Source organism: Geospiza fortis, unplaced genomic scaffold (genome assembly GCF_000277835.1).
Source record: "Geospiza fortis unplaced genomic scaffold, GeoFor_1.0 scaffold443, whole genome shotgun sequence".
NCBI classification, from domain to species: domain Eukaryota; kingdom Metazoa; phylum Chordata; class Aves; order Passeriformes; family Thraupidae; genus Geospiza; species Geospiza fortis.
The window spans coordinates 2,942,729-2,958,036 of NW_005054335.1; the positions used below are offsets into that span (position 1 = coordinate 2,942,729).

The 15,308-nt window shown below is 39.0% G+C and overlaps 1 protein-coding gene across 2 annotated transcripts in view; it reads left to right on the top strand.

The window, feature by feature from the left end:
- The window catches only part of SLC38A9 (solute carrier family 38 member 9), a 44,490-nt gene extending 38,468 nt beyond the window's left edge, over nt 1–6,022 (top strand). For both annotated transcript variants that reach the window (XM_005421986.2, XM_031057849.1), the window contains 2 exons: nt 3,206–3,295; nt 5,131–6,022. In XM_005421986.2, the coding sequence (XP_005422043.1) occupies nt 3,206–3,295; nt 5,131–5,296 (256 nt within the window). In that variant the 3' untranslated portion in view covers nt 5,297–6,022. The remainder of the gene's footprint in view (nt 1–3,205; nt 3,296–5,130) is intronic.
- Nucleotides 6,023–15,308: the final 9,286 nt, after the last annotated feature.

Consider the following 15,308-nt stretch of genomic DNA (forward strand, 5'->3'; position numbering starts at 1 on the left):
TTCAGCCTGTGACTCCATGCTGAGTCTTGAACTTCTGAGAGAACTTAAAACTTGGGGGGATTTAAAATCAGTTTCTGTCTTTAATTTTCCCCTGTGCTAGGGTTTGGTTTCACTGTTTTTGACATGATTCTTACTTTGAGGATGCCAAAGTTAATTAGATATATGTGGTCACTGCTGTTCAGTGACTTACGAGTAGCTGCCATTCAGTGGGAGAGAACTTGATGGAGCAAGCCCTTTAATGATCTTCTGGCATACAAGGTTGTTTCTCCCCTCTGTCAATCTTAAAAGTTAACCTTGCCAGGAGAGAAAAACGCAAGACTTAGGGGAAAGCTTGCATTTTTTTCTAATTTTTTCCCTTCTCCTTTCCCTTACCATTTTTGTGGGGTTGCAGGATTTTTGCAGGTGTGCAGTGATTCTCTTTATAGAAAAGAGCTAGAATCTTCAGCTGCCCAGCTGAGAGTATGGAGACTGAGGACAGAATAGAAAAGACTTGCCATGGATGTGCTTCCTTTGTGAATTACAGCCTCCTTCAGGCAGCCCAACCTGTGCCTCAGAGCAGTAGCCCTATCCAGGCTGCCCAGGCAGACAGTCCAGCCCTGGCATGGGCCACCCAACTCTGCTGCCATTGACCGTGATGAGGAAAGTTACACCACATAGAAAACCCCTGTATGTGACCAGGGTGATTAAGCACAAACAGGCCAAATCTTTTCTAATCTCCAATGTCCTCTAAATACTTTTCTTCATATAATTGTAATAAGCAGTGGTGTGGTTATTTCCCCTGCCTCCAAATGCTGTTTTCCTGACTGTCCTTTTGCAGTGTGTTGTGAGTATTAACTTTACTGTAAGCCAGTGTCAGGCTAAACCTGAGCAATTCAGAACTTATTAAAATGTCACGGGCTATGAGAAATTCTTGTCCTGTCTGGAACACACCTGCATGGAGCTCTAGAGTCCTAAGAAAAGTACTGCCTCAAATAATGTAGCTACTTGTAGCCCTAGGTATCAGATTTTACTTTTTTCAGAAGGGTAGGGTTTTTTTCATAAATGGTAATGCCTTTCTCTCCATCAAGATCAAGACTTTTTCTCCATCCTGGAGATGACCTGAGCTGTGACTATCTGCCTAGGTAAAAGAAAGGGTTTGCTGGTTAAATACCTGTTGTCCACTGTCATGGTTACAACTCAGGCTGTTTCAAAAGGTAAAGAAAGGAGCAAGGATGTTCCAGGGGAGAAAGCAGTGTAATCTTTCACATTGAAACAGATAGGTGCAAAGCCTTTTCAGACCTTCTTTCAGATTTTGGTATTGTTCTTGAGGAATCTGATTAATCTTGACAGAGAAAACTGCAAAGCATTACTATGCAAGTACTGAATTGCTTTGGAGACGTCAGCATTTGAGGACTTTCGAGAAATTGTTTTCAATTGAGCCAGAACACATTGTCCCTCCCTCAACCCAATAATCCTTTCCCAGATCAAGAAATTGAAAGATGTTTCATTTCACACCAAAGATACAGACACCCCTATTTGCTTTCAAAATTTAAAAGAATCTAGAAGTATTTTTTTTAAAACAACAGCTTTGAACAACAAAATCACGTCTTCAAAGCATGCCAGAATAAAATACTTCAGAGATTTTTCAGGTTTTCTACTAAAATACTCTGAACTGACACAAATTTGCAGAAGATTTTTGAATTAGTAAGCCTGCACTGGTTTTAGTCCCTCTTGCTAAAAAAATAATCTTAGCAAAAAGAGAATGGAAGAAGTACTGTCATTTTGTGTGTCCATGAACTTTCTGCTTCAGTTTTGTAATTTGTGAACAGGTCAGTTAACTGGCTTTCCTTAGCAGTATTAGAGAAGGTGTACACATTTGGTCCCTAAGAAGTCTGATTCTTGGTATTTTATTTTTTGTTCATGAGGTCTTACCAGATTTATATCCAGAAAAAACTTAAACAGCTGCTGCAGTCTCACTGCAATTGTTGATCTCTAAGGTACTCCTCTTGCACCACTGTTAAAATGTCATGTACAAAATTGAAGAATTTTTTTGTCTTTTTGAAATAAATGTTAAAAGATTGAAGGTTAAAAACAGTCCGTTGCTAAAATTATTCCTTTGTGTTTTAATTACCTTCATTTCCCTGAACTTAAATGAGACTGTTCTATGTCTTTAATCTTTCTTCCTAACTTGGAAACTGGCAGGCAGCCTTTCAGCCATAGCCATGGAAGCTGTCACTTTTTAAAAGTTTGTTAGTTAGATCCTCCATAATACACATACTTTCTACAGTGAAGAAAAAATTAGCCTTGGCTTACAGGTTTCGTATATTTTAGGAAATCATGTTCTCCAGAAGAATAAACAAAACCTGTAAGTGTATGTATGTTTCCTCTGTGAGAATTCTTTTTTCCCTTCATAGAAACAGCTGTGTGACCAAAATATCACAGGTTTTTATTCTATTTCCTGACTTTACCTTATGCTAAAATATGCCAACATTTCATATTCCCGAAAGAAAAGTGATACTTTCCTGAGTCTCAGCTCTGTGCATAACTGCACTGAATTTGTCTGTTGCAGTAAAAGCTGGTTTTGCAGAACAGAAAATCTCAATTTTTCTCATCCTTAATGCAAAAGGAAAGCAACAGGAAATTATTTGTAATAACAAATTCAGCAAAAAAATTCAGCATAAATTGGATAGAAGCAAGGTAGTTCATTACAGTTCCTATACTGTAAGACATCCAGCATTTTAAATGTTTGTCCTCTATCAAAATGCAGTAGAGTTCAAATTTTAATAGTGTTTGTAATGTTTTCCACTTGATGCATCTTTGCCTTTCTTCTGGTTTCCATTAGCTCACTTTGAGCAATTCAAATCGTTCTGCGAACAAGCTAATTCTTTCTTGTGGGAATTAAGTTATACAGTATTGTTTCTTTGGTATTTGAATGTCCATCTGAAATACTTGAGTGCTGAGTACCATGTATGATATTTTTTGTAAGAATTGCCAAATTGCACATTCTTATTTCTTAAGAATATTTTGAGTCAAAATACTAGAAATTCGCACTCTGAATATTCAGTAGATGACATGTTTGCTGTGAAATTAATTAGCTTTAATAGAGTGAGTCATGCAAATGCAAACACCATCCCTGTACCAGTTAAATATTAGAGTAAATGAAGGACAGTGGTGGTATTTTGTAATAAATAAAACATGTTAACACTATTTTCTCACTTTCCTGTAGCCTTTTCCATGTGCTTATCCTGAACCTAGCCATTGTAGGAGCTGGAGTAGCAATGGCAAGATTTTATCCAAATATAGGAGGTATCATAAGGTGAGTGTTGGTTGCAGTGAGCTTCCCTGTGGTGTTACTACGTTTGTGTCTTGATGTTGAAAAAGAGCACTAATAATTGTACCTTTATATTTTCTGAAGCTTATGCCTTCTTAAGTTGTAAATAATGATTTGGTGTGTAAACAATCAGCTGGCAAAGTTCTGACATCTGTTATTCTGCCTCTCTGTCTGAGGTGGCTGAGTTTTACTGGAGGTGTACTTCAGGACTTTGTAACTCTACTCATAAAAAAATGTGGTGCCAGAAGAAAAGTTGCTTTGTTATTGTGTTCTTCTCTCAAGTTTCTGTTTTGTATTAAGACCATTGGAACCTGGATTGAAGGTCCATAATAAAAATCCAAGAAAGCAAGTGGCATCAAAGTGCCTCTAAATGATATCTTAGATTTACTATGTTGCTGAAAAGGTTGGATTTCTATAATTAGAAAATATTAGAGGAAATAATAAGGACTCTTACTTTACTATGTTTGACGTCAACATATTTATATGCATTGTCATTTATTCTTGGTTTGCATCTTTCCTAAAGCAACCAGGAGAGGGAGGTGTTTAAAAATACTGAAATCTGCAATTATAAAACCAGAATGACAGGTTTGGGTCTGACCAAAGTAGCAAAATAACTTGCTTTTGCTCAGTGGCTGGTCTTTGAGGGTTTTTCCCATTTCCTCTTTTTCTTCTGTCTCTCCTTGTAGTAAATTTTTTTGTATTCCAGTAATAGAGATGGTCAACTAAATTGTCATCACAGACTCTTAGAATGCTAGAATGGACCTTAAGGTTGTAAGAGACCTTGAAGCCCATCAAGTTCCAGCCTCCTGCCATGGGCAAGGAACACCTGCTGCTAGACCAGGTTGCTCAGAGTCCCATCCTACCCAGCCTTGAACATTTCCAGGGACGTGACATCCACAGCTTTCCTAGGCAACCTATTCCAATGTCTCAACACCCTGTCAGGAGAGAATTTCTTCCTGATGCCTAATTTGGTTAAACATTGTGCAACACATATCTCTTTTTGCAAACTGGTGCTTATCTAATTTGTCTATATTGTGCATAGTAACCAAGCACGTTGGACAGTGGATTTCCAGCAGATAAATTTATACAGTCTAACATGCATGCTTGCAAGTTAGACTGATCATTCCTTGGAAAGGAATGTTCAAATATATGAAAAAAAATATGTTGTTACTTAATAACATTTGGCTTCTTAGTAGATGAAAATAATGAGAACATTTTTGTAAGCAAGGGATAGGTTAGAAAGAGAGCAGTTAAATGTTTCCCTTGCTGTGGTTGATCATGTTACCAGAAGGGCATGTTGTTCCTTTTATGTCTGAAGAATGATTTCTAGAAGCTCATTAAATAAATTAAAATAAGAATTGCACATTCAGGAACATTTCTATATTTAAATGCTTTAATATGTGTTCTCAGATGGCTGGGCTGCTATGAGGTTTGCAGTTCTGACAGTAAAGGATGTGTAACAGAGGATGCACTGTCCAGTCTCTTTCTGTTGCATGTTGACAAATTTCCCCAAAGAAACATCAAGTCTTAAGTAAGGGATTTAGTCCCCAACAGCATCACAGGGTGTGACTGAAAGGACAGAGCTGTGTCAGAACGCAGGTACAAGCAAGCAAGGGGCTGAACAACACAGAGGGTGATAATTAAGTGCTAGTGAAGGGTGTAGAGGTCAGTAAGGAACAAAAATTGATGTTTAGTGATTGCAGATATCCAGATTGTTCATTGGTTTGGTGAGGGGAAATTACAACAAGAAATAAGAATAAAGGCAAAGCATTCATTCTTTTTTTTCTTTTTTTCTTCCCCTCTTCTCTCTCTTTCCTCAGATACTCTGGAGCAACATGTGGTCTGGCCTTCGTGTTCGTGTATCCATCACTCATCTACATGATCTCCCTGCACCGTGCTGGGCAGCTGACGTGGCCCGCACTGATTATTCACATCTTTATAATCCTCCTTGGACTGGCTAATCTGATTGCACAATTCCTATTGTGAAAACTCCCCTTTCTCCCGTGATTGTCACAATTGGTACTGCGATATTTGGCAACAGCCTTGAGCAACACTGTGAGGCATGAGGACCGTCCTCAATGTGGGGATCTTGGGAAAAGCTTCACCTTTGAAACAAATTCAAAACACATCATGCAAGTGCTTTACAGGAAACATGTCTTGCTTCACTGAAATCACATGGAATCTTATGAGAAGTGAAATGGTTCGCATTTGAGTGATACAGTTCCCCTGGTTTTGTTGAAGGTGAATCAAAAATTAACGACTCTCAAATATTTTAATATTTTACAGCACATTTCTCCAAACACAAAGCTTCCAGCCTCAAGCTGTGGAAGTCTTTCCTCCAAATGAATTGTCCTTACCTTGATGAGCAGACATACTTTCTCAGTATTGTTCACTGACTCTTTGAAATGCTCTTTTGTTGCAGTCATTTTCCTGATTTGTTTGGAAAATGAAGAATTTATTGTCTTCCTTCTTTTTTTTTTGGGTTAATTTATAGTCACTTGGGTCAAAATGCACTCTTAATTTTGAATACGCTATTAAATTGTTTTGGCAATATTTTTCCTCTAGGAAATTCCAACAATGAGAAACAATAAACTCATGTTTCAGTGTTTTATTCAGAACCAATATGTACACAACTTATTTGTGATCTTACAATACAAAAAAGCCAGGAGGATAAAAAAAATTAAAAGAAGACAATTAAAATCAGTAATTCCAGGCTTGACCTCAGTTCAACTCTGTTACTGGGCTATTATGTGCTGTGAAGTTGTCTTGTCAGGAGTTGCATGTGGTTTTTATGGATGTATGGTGTACACAGCATTTGTTCATCACAGGCTTGCCCTTGCAGGGTCTTCCTCTGGTGGTCTCCCACTACTACTACACATTTTGGATGTGAGCAGAGAGACAAAGCCAGCAGTCTTCAGAATCATGGATGAAGGGAAAGAATTTAAGTTTTAAATAATTTTTAGCAGAAGCTGGAAGAATCTGGGAAGATTTTGTTGTGGAGTTGTTTGGTTTTTTTTAATTCTTGTTTACAAATTAAGAGGGTGTACATGCATAAGCACATAGACACCTTCCTTCATCTACCTGCTGTAACTCTGTGTTTTAATCCAAAACATGCAGTAATTAAGTTGCCATAAACTAGTGGAATGTAATTTTTGTGGTTGGAGAGAGAGAGTATAAACTCCTCTTTGTGCAGATTTTCAGTGCATTAAAATAATCAACAAATGTAGAATAATTGAAAGAGAACTTTGAGCAATACTAAATTCCAAAGTAAGTAAAAGAAGAAAAAAGTTGGAGTGGTGCAATATTTGTGAAGTAGGAGTTGGGAAAGATAATTACATTGCAGTGCAAGAGTTCATATTTTCATCAGAAAGACAGTGAAAAACAACCTAAGTTATTACCATGCTTCTCTGGAAAATTATGTGAATTTTTTTGGCGGTAATGTAAATCTATATGTTTTATTTGGGCTCCTCAAACTGTGTAAAGGACACTCACTTTCCTAAATATCCTTTGATTTGTATGAAATACGAGATTCTATGGGTTTGAAATACTGTCTGCAGAATACAGTGATTATTTCCGGTTGTTCTTTTCTTGTGAATCTTTCTGTGCCTTTAAATAAGAATTGGAGAATACATCCATCATGTGTTCTGTTTTAGAGAGAACTGTCTGCCCCATCCTTGTCATTTTCATTTTGTCCTGTGTAGACTCTTACAAGAGAAGTACTTCAAAACCAAAAGGAAAGGACAAAAGATACAGATTTCCTATTATTGTTGGCTTATTCACATTAAGCTCTTGTGCTTATTTATTATAGGTTCAGTGCTTAATTTAGGTACAAGCCCTGATGAGTGCAAGTAATTAAATTTTATTATAGCCTTCCATCTTCCATTTGAATATGATTCCTTTATTTATATCCTTGTTATTGAAGCTGATAGTAAAACACCCACTGATTTTAGCAGAATTAAATTCTCTTAGGATCTAGTAGTCAACAAAAATTCCTAAGAAAGACAGAATTCTTGGTGAAATGTCCTCATTGCATCTTGTATCTTTCTCTTTTTTCAGTTACGCAATGTACAATGACTGAGTTAAAATTTAGAAGGAAATTATTCACAACATTTATAGAAGACACTTTTAGCTCTGTGTTACAGAGATAGATTCTTGCTACACTGTTTATTTATACAAGCCTGTAAAAACCTTTGATTTGAATTACAAACTGATAAGCATTAGAGTGATAGCAAATATTTCATTACACTGTCATCTCCTTAAGCACACTTTCTTATAAGAAAGTATTTTTTAATTTTGCTACATGCAGTTGAGATTTTCACAAGCATGAGAAGAAAGTCAGGAGTGTGTAAGTAGATTGGCATTTTCAGGGATTCTCTTCTTTGTCAGCATCCTGAGTTAAATAGTGTCTTAAAATTTAATGGAAGCGTAAATGCCCTAAAACACCAGAGGTAGATTGCAGTGTCTTTTTTTTGTGCAAGTACAAAATGTAGTTGTTTACAAAGACACACTTCATCTGCAGTGATGGCCAGCTAATTTTACTTCCTTAGATTCTGTGTTCCAGGATATCATCATGTAGTTTAGCAAAGCAAAGAATGTAATACATGGACCCAGTCGTGTATTGTGAGATGTCATTTATTACCTTCTCACAGAAGAAAAATAATTTCTGCTGGAAATACTGAATTATGTCTTTGCACTTGAACTTCGCTGAAGTAAGCTGTGAGGTGAAACACTTCTGGCTCTGGGCATTGACTAAGAATCTAAGGTTTTCTACCTAACAGTACCAGGCTCCTCGTTTGGCACCATCCCTAACTCATTGCATTCTGTCAATCCAGCCCTCCATTTTATGTGATAACTCAGTGATGCAAACTGAAATTTTTGTTGCATGAGGTTTGAGCAGCTGCAGTTAGTCCTCTGTGCTGATACCATCATGCTAAAATCCAGATCTCAGGATACATAAGGCGTTAACCCAGCACGACCTTCAAACATTGCCAAAGCATAAGTAGCCAGGGGAATTCCCAGGAAGCTCCAAGAGCAGTTGTGGACATGCCTGTGTGGTGAATTTGTGGACTTGTCTGTAGGTTATTACACACTTTGAGCACTGATGCCAAGGGATTAGTTTTTCAGTGGGAGTGTTGTGATGAACAGAATTCTTTTCTAAATACAAGGACAGATGCTATGGCTTATAAGTCTGTCTTCTCTTAGGACACGAGAAAGCACTACCTTCCCTATATGCTTGTACTAATCTCATTGCATTCTCTGTAATGGCCTAGCATCGTTTTGTAAAGTTTTTGTGGCCCAGATTCTTCCTTCCAGCTTCTAGTGGTCTTCATAATTTCTCCTATGTTTACTGGCTCTCAGTTTTTCCTTTGTTCTTCCAGTCTCTCACAGCTGCATCTGTTCCTACAAATAATTTTTTCCCATTCTCTCTGGATTGGCAATGTAATGTTAATGTATTAAATCATGTAGCTCAAAAAGACCTGTGCAGCAAATATGAGCATTTGGGACTCAAACATTGTGTCATGTGAACAGAGGGTCTCAGGAAGGATATTTTATGAAACATTGCCTGTTTTCTTAGAGGTTCAGCCTTTCCAATGCCTTGTGCAAAAATACATGAAAATAATGGCATTTGGTTGCAGCACTGAACTCTTTGTGGTGCTGATAGCTTGCCTGCCCAACCTTCAGGCTGCTCACTTCTCCACCCTTCTGCACAAGGGTTGTCTTCTTTTACATGCTCATGGAGCCTTTTTTTCCATAGGGAGTCAGCTTGAGAGTCTGAAGGTTGCCAGAGCAGTTGGTTCCCCATTACTGCTCTAACCTGGCATCTCCCAGCTTTGAGCACAGGACTCTGGGCAAGTGTTAATGAGCCTGTAAGGATATGTAGTCAGCCCTAAGGCTGATTACACTCTTTTGTAGAGTTTACGAAACAAAATTTATGTCCATCCATCCATGAATGTCTGGAAAGGTGAGAGGCAGCAGCAGTGTAACTGAGTTACATCACAGCCAGAGCTGTGATGGGAAGGAGGAGAGACTTCCTGGAATACGGAGACAGTCAAAGCTAGGATGTACAGTCTATGGGAAGTCCTAGAGGCTCCTGTGTACAAGAGCCAGACTGACGCTGCAATCTCCAGGTTCTGCAGTAAAATGGTAGTGAGGGAGGTGAGAGAGATGCTAGCCTCTGGAAAGTGTGTTTGTGCCTTACAGGATGTTGTGCTTCAGAGGAAAACTGCACTAAACATCTGTCACCTCTATAACAGATATGAAGATACCTACCTGAGGAAAAATTAATAATGGGAGAAGGATTAGTGCTTAGCAGTAACTGGTACTGCTACCAACAAGATAGTGTCTCTCTTTCCTTCAGCTGGAAGCAAAAAATAATTCCTGTGGGCAGGTCACAAAATCTGGGAGCCATCTTCAGTAAAAAATATGCTATTTTAGTAGATTTTTGAATAAGTTCTTAATAGGAAGTAAAATACTAGCGATAGACAAAGCACTGATGTGTTTGGTTTAGCCTGTTGTACTGTGCTTAATGGGGGAGTACAGTGTAAGCTTTTTCCTCTGAGTTGGTATTCTATGGGATTGGAACCATGATCAGTGTATTTAATTCCTTTGCACTTGAGAACACTGTTCAACTGCTCTTGGAAAGGAGCAGGACTCAACTTGCCAGGTCATTGCTACCTCTGCCTGCTGTAATTTCAGAGGTGGAACCAGTGCCACATAACAGTTGCTCTGTGCTTTGTATTTCCAAACACCAGATGATCCAAGAGGGGCAGAAAGGGTCTCTCTTTTTCTTCAAATTTACCTAATTATGGATTTTCTTATATACCTCCTTTTTGTAATCCTGAAATAGATTAGACAGTCCAGATGAAAAATGCAGGGTTTTTTTGGTCACATCTAAGTATGCTTGTACTGCAGCTTGGCTAAAGCTCATTGAATTATTTCCAATAGCCCAAAAACTGTTTAAAAACTGCTGTCCATGTGTTTCCTTTCATAATTGTTTGAATGGCCTTTTTTCAATTCTGTGAACATTGTTAACTTCTGACATTTCATTAAACTGTTAGAGGAAGTTGAGATTAGTCAGGTCGTTTCAAATCAACACAGCAAAGTCATTCAGCTGCAATAGGAGGGGAGGGGAAATGCCTACACATTTGAGTACCAGGCTAGATACCAAATGCCATACCAAAGAGGGACATTGCCCCACTGCCCATCTGGCTTTTTCTCTTAGAGCAAAAGAAGGTTGATTTACCCCAGGGGATTCAAATTACAGGCCTGTCATGGGAAGAGAGGAAAGGCTGTTAGCTGTTTTTTTATTTCTCTCTTCAATTAATACTTTTTTTTTCTTTTTTTTTTTCTTTTCTTTTTTTTTTTTTTTAATAATAAGAGCCCAAGTTAGCCTAAGTAAACTCTTCCTGGAATCTCTTCACCTTCGAGCATAAGAGTTCAAAGGATCTGGCTGGTACAGAGTGGCAGAGACAACGAAGATGATTTCCAGGAACACTTTGTGCTGGCTTTGTGTGTTTGGAATTTGGAAGAGCCCAAGGTTGCTCTGCATTTCTTCTATAGAGGTGTAACACGGCTTCACTAAGGGAAGGCTGAGTCTCACCTACCCTGTCTGCTATCCTTGGGCCCGAGGGGGAGGATTTGCATGACTAAAGTCCTCTGTTATGGAAATATAGCTGCTATTTAGGGTACAGCCAGATTCACAACAATAGACAAAAGATCATATCCTGCCTCTTAGAAACTTGCCATGAGCAGATTACTCTTGACTGGTGTTCCTAAGACTAGATTTATCAAGCCTTTGAAATAATTCCAGCGTTTATGATGCCACTGGCTCCCTATTTTTACAGGGTTGGCTCAGGTTCAAGTGTCATCTTGTCTGTCCTCTTGATACACTGTATACCAAAGGAGTGCGAAGTTAGGGGTAAACTCTACAGCCAAACTCTTGCTAATTGTGATTTCTTCTCTGAATAATTAGTTGTGGTATCAAAGATGTAACAGAATTTGCTATTAATGGCAGGAGGGTGTTGCATTTTTTTAAACTAACTGATCTGTCCTTAAACTACCTTGGTCTATAAAAACATGGAAAATATGAGTTGCAACTGCATGAACTGTTCATGCTTCTACTCCGACAGAAAAAAATAAGTTTAGTTAAAAAATAACAGAAGGAGACAGTTTTTGCTCTCTGAGTGCACGTGTTTATACAACTTTCTGTAGGCAGCCAGCTACCCCACCGTAGCAATTGCAGTAAGTGATGGGCTTCAGCTTCTCCAGAAATAAGCTCTTACCTAAAGGTGCACTTTTTAAAATTCCTTTCCTATCTGCTTTCATAGATAACTCTTGCCCCAAGGAACCCCTTTCAGACAGGTTTGTTCACCTGATTTGCACCTTGGTTATAAATTGCCATTTAGTGGCATCAAAGGAGAATGGAAGTGACCACAGGCTTCCACACCTTCCCTGACAGTTTAGGAGACTGTCCCCTTTCGTTCCACAATCCCAATCTGCAGTGGAATGTCTACCCTTACCTCTGAGGACAAACTGCAAGTAAATTTCAACCACAGAGTAAGCTTGTGAAAAACCTGGCTTCTATGGTTTTATTGTGAGGGCACCACATCGTTTTCTTTAGCACATGTTTGAGTCTTTTACCTTCATCCCATGTGTTTATACAGGGAAAATCAGGCCATTGGACAGCAGAATGTTTAAATATTGCATATGCTTCCCTGTGCACCGTGACTAAAACAGGCCTCATAAAAATTAATTTGATAAAATTATGTTCTCTGTTGAATCAGGAATAGAAACACATCAACCTTACTTTATCCAGTATGTGAAGTGACTGGAAAAGAATCGCATGGTAAGATCCATATGAAAGACAACTACAAAAAGAGAAGCTTTAGAAGTCATCAAAATGCACATAAACAATTTTCTGGCGAGGGCATTCTAGACCTCTGGCTTACTTGGGATGCTTGCCATCAATAGGAATCTTTCCCTTTGCTTTCAGTGGGCACTGGTTCAGCCCTTGGAGAAGTTGCTTTTGAAAAGATTTTGGCAGTTAAGGGAAGATTCCATGAGAAACAGCAGGACTCTGCTTTCCATGCAAGGATCTGGGTATACTTCAGCAGCTGTTATTCAGATGCAGCTGGACCTGCATCACAGTTTGCATGCTGTATTGTTGAGTGTGAAATAATAAATTTACTTTTTAAAAAACTCACTGAAATGGTGAGCTCCAAAGTAAAACATGGGACATGAGTAGGTAAGAGGGAAGTGCCTTTTTTTTTTTTTTTTTTCCCTTTTTGGGGTGGGGAGTATGGGTACTGTTTAGTTTGGTTTTGGTTTTTTTCATGCAGTGATAACTCATACAGGAATACACCTCTGAAGTACTCTCAGCACGCTATATCATTCCAGGGTGGATCTTGGTTTGTTGTTTTGACTCCTTGGGCAAAAAATTACTCAGACTCTGGGATTTGTGTGTCGTTGCATTGTGGGCCCCTATGTACTTGTTCTTTGCATGTTAGTTATTTGTCAGTAGCATTTCTCTGTGGAGTATTTTATAGCACTTGAGCCACATGGAAAATATGCACCAAGCTTAACTGCTAAATTTGGTGAATAATCTGTTGTTTGTAGATGTTGTCATGTATTTCTGGGGAAGAAAAAACCCACTAAGGGCACTCTGTCCTCTTCAAAAACACTTGTAAGAAACAGTCACAGAGCTTTAAAAGATCTTTCCTCTTCTACGTGCTGTGTGAATTTCCATGCGATTCACTACCTTCGTTACTGACTAGAGCCACAAACCTCAAGCCAACAGACAGCTGGAGAGAAGCTGTGAATTTTTTGGCCACATTTATTTTAAAACATTTAGCCAAAGTATATATGAAATCATGGAAGACTCAGAACTCCATCCTCTGTCGTTTCCTTCTCCATCAGCCCCATCACTTGTTCATTATATCACACTGCATTTTAGACTCACTAGTCCACTTTTGCTTATCCTCACTGCCAGCTGTCCCTGTGCTGGCAGTCCTGATGACAGCTCTTCAGCAGGTGAATAGACAGTTGTGTAGCCCATCAGGGCACTCAGAGCTGCCACTGACCTGCACAACTCAAGCAGAAATAGTGAGTCTCTTTTAGCAGTCTAGAGACATTCTGTCTGTTTTGGAAGGGGCACCACTAGCACACAACATGCACAGTAACATGCACCAACACACTGTTGCCTGAAGCCCTGTGGTACTCTTTGGTCATGAAGTGTGCTGGGCTGTGATCAGTGGCTTCTGTGGTCCCCTTGATATCCAGTCCACCAAGAGGATGAGTTTGTGGTGGCAGTCAGCTTGGCAGCCTGGCTCTCGGGAACAGTGAAACATCCTAGGGATATTGAACTCAGGTTGTGTCCTGGCCTGAGCAAATGCCAGAGGTGCATTGCCCCCTGCCAGCAGAGGGGTGGGAGCATCCTGGCTGGATTGAGCTGGACATAACACAAGTACAGCCATGGCTGCTCCAGGCTGTATCCAGACACTCACACCTGAGGGGGGTGCCTTCCAGCTGCCAAATAGAAAATCTCCACTAAGATTGATGTAACTCTGTGGACTGCTTTGCTGTTCTTACTTCGGAGACTTCCAAAGGAGATAAAATGCCTTACTGAGTACACAGAAATAACAGAAAATTAATAGAAAGATAGCATGCTAGCAAAAGCTACATCAGGATATGTGCAGTTCCACCCAAAAGCCTAGAGGTGCGAAGACAGAGAAAAACATTGTCTCAGTGTTTCCATCTTCACAGGAACATTAGTAAGATACTCCCAAATTTCAGCAAGCTCTTGTCAGGCAGATGTTCAAAAGCAGTCAGCCAGTCACTACATACTGCTGTGGAGTGAGGTTAGAACTGCAAATCTGTAAATGAATGACCTCAGCAAAGGAGAGCTGAACTTTTAAAAAAAACCTGCAAGTAGGGCAATCAAACATGCAAATACATCACACACTATGCTCATGTAGCTGGTGCAAAAGCCTACCCACTCTGTTAATGGTTCCACGTTAGACTATTAACCTTAAGGGACAAATAGAATCCTGTAGAGAATGTGGTACGAAATGTAATTCTCCTTAATAAATTATTTCTACAGTTTTGAAGGTTTGGATCCTCCACAATATGTATTTTTATTTGCTAATATTAAATGGATCCCTCTTGGAGGAGATGGGTTCTGTTGGCTGGAAATCCTTACAACTTTTAAGGCCAACATAGCACTAAATAAACTGAAACAATCTGAACTTTTTAGACTTTTTGTGCTGTGAAACAGTTATTATAGAAAAGGCATTTAAGAGTGGGATTTTTTGCCTTCAAGAATTTTGGAGTAGTCCTTCATTTTCAGTTTCAAGATGACCAAATAGTTCCAGTAATTTCTGAACTCCCTGCCAGGTTATTATTAGTGCAACTGGCTACAAACCAGCTGACTGATGTCAGTCTCATAATAAAGAATGACAAAGCTGGACAAGGGTCCCATGAGAAACCAAAGAAGGAGGATCAAACACAATTGTAAACCTGTGCAAAAGGCTACAAGGTCTCTGGCAACAGTTTTACCACTTTTTATAGCACTCTTTATTCTACAGCTTTTATTTATTTTCCTTTCGAAGATATTTGCATGTTGCATTATTCTCTTTTTTGTTATTTGTCTGTTTGGGTTTTTTAGTGTCATGTAATGGAGTACACAACTATTCTTACGTAATGTGAATGCATAACTATTTAATATGACTCATTAATATATCCCAGAAGGTAGAGCATCCCTAATTATTTGCTGTGTTGTCAGCTGTGATCTCAGGTTTGTGTCTTGCAGTTGTTTAAATGAATTGTAATTGTGAAGAAAAGTCATCTTTTCCAGGGCTGCAACAGCAATTTTCCCAGTTATTGTGTGCATCGGAGTATAGCTGAACACACCCAGAGATCTCCAGACATCCATAAACCTTATGGATCCTGTTTCTGCAGAAACAGAAAACAAGCACTAGTATAAATGCCCCCCCATATCCTT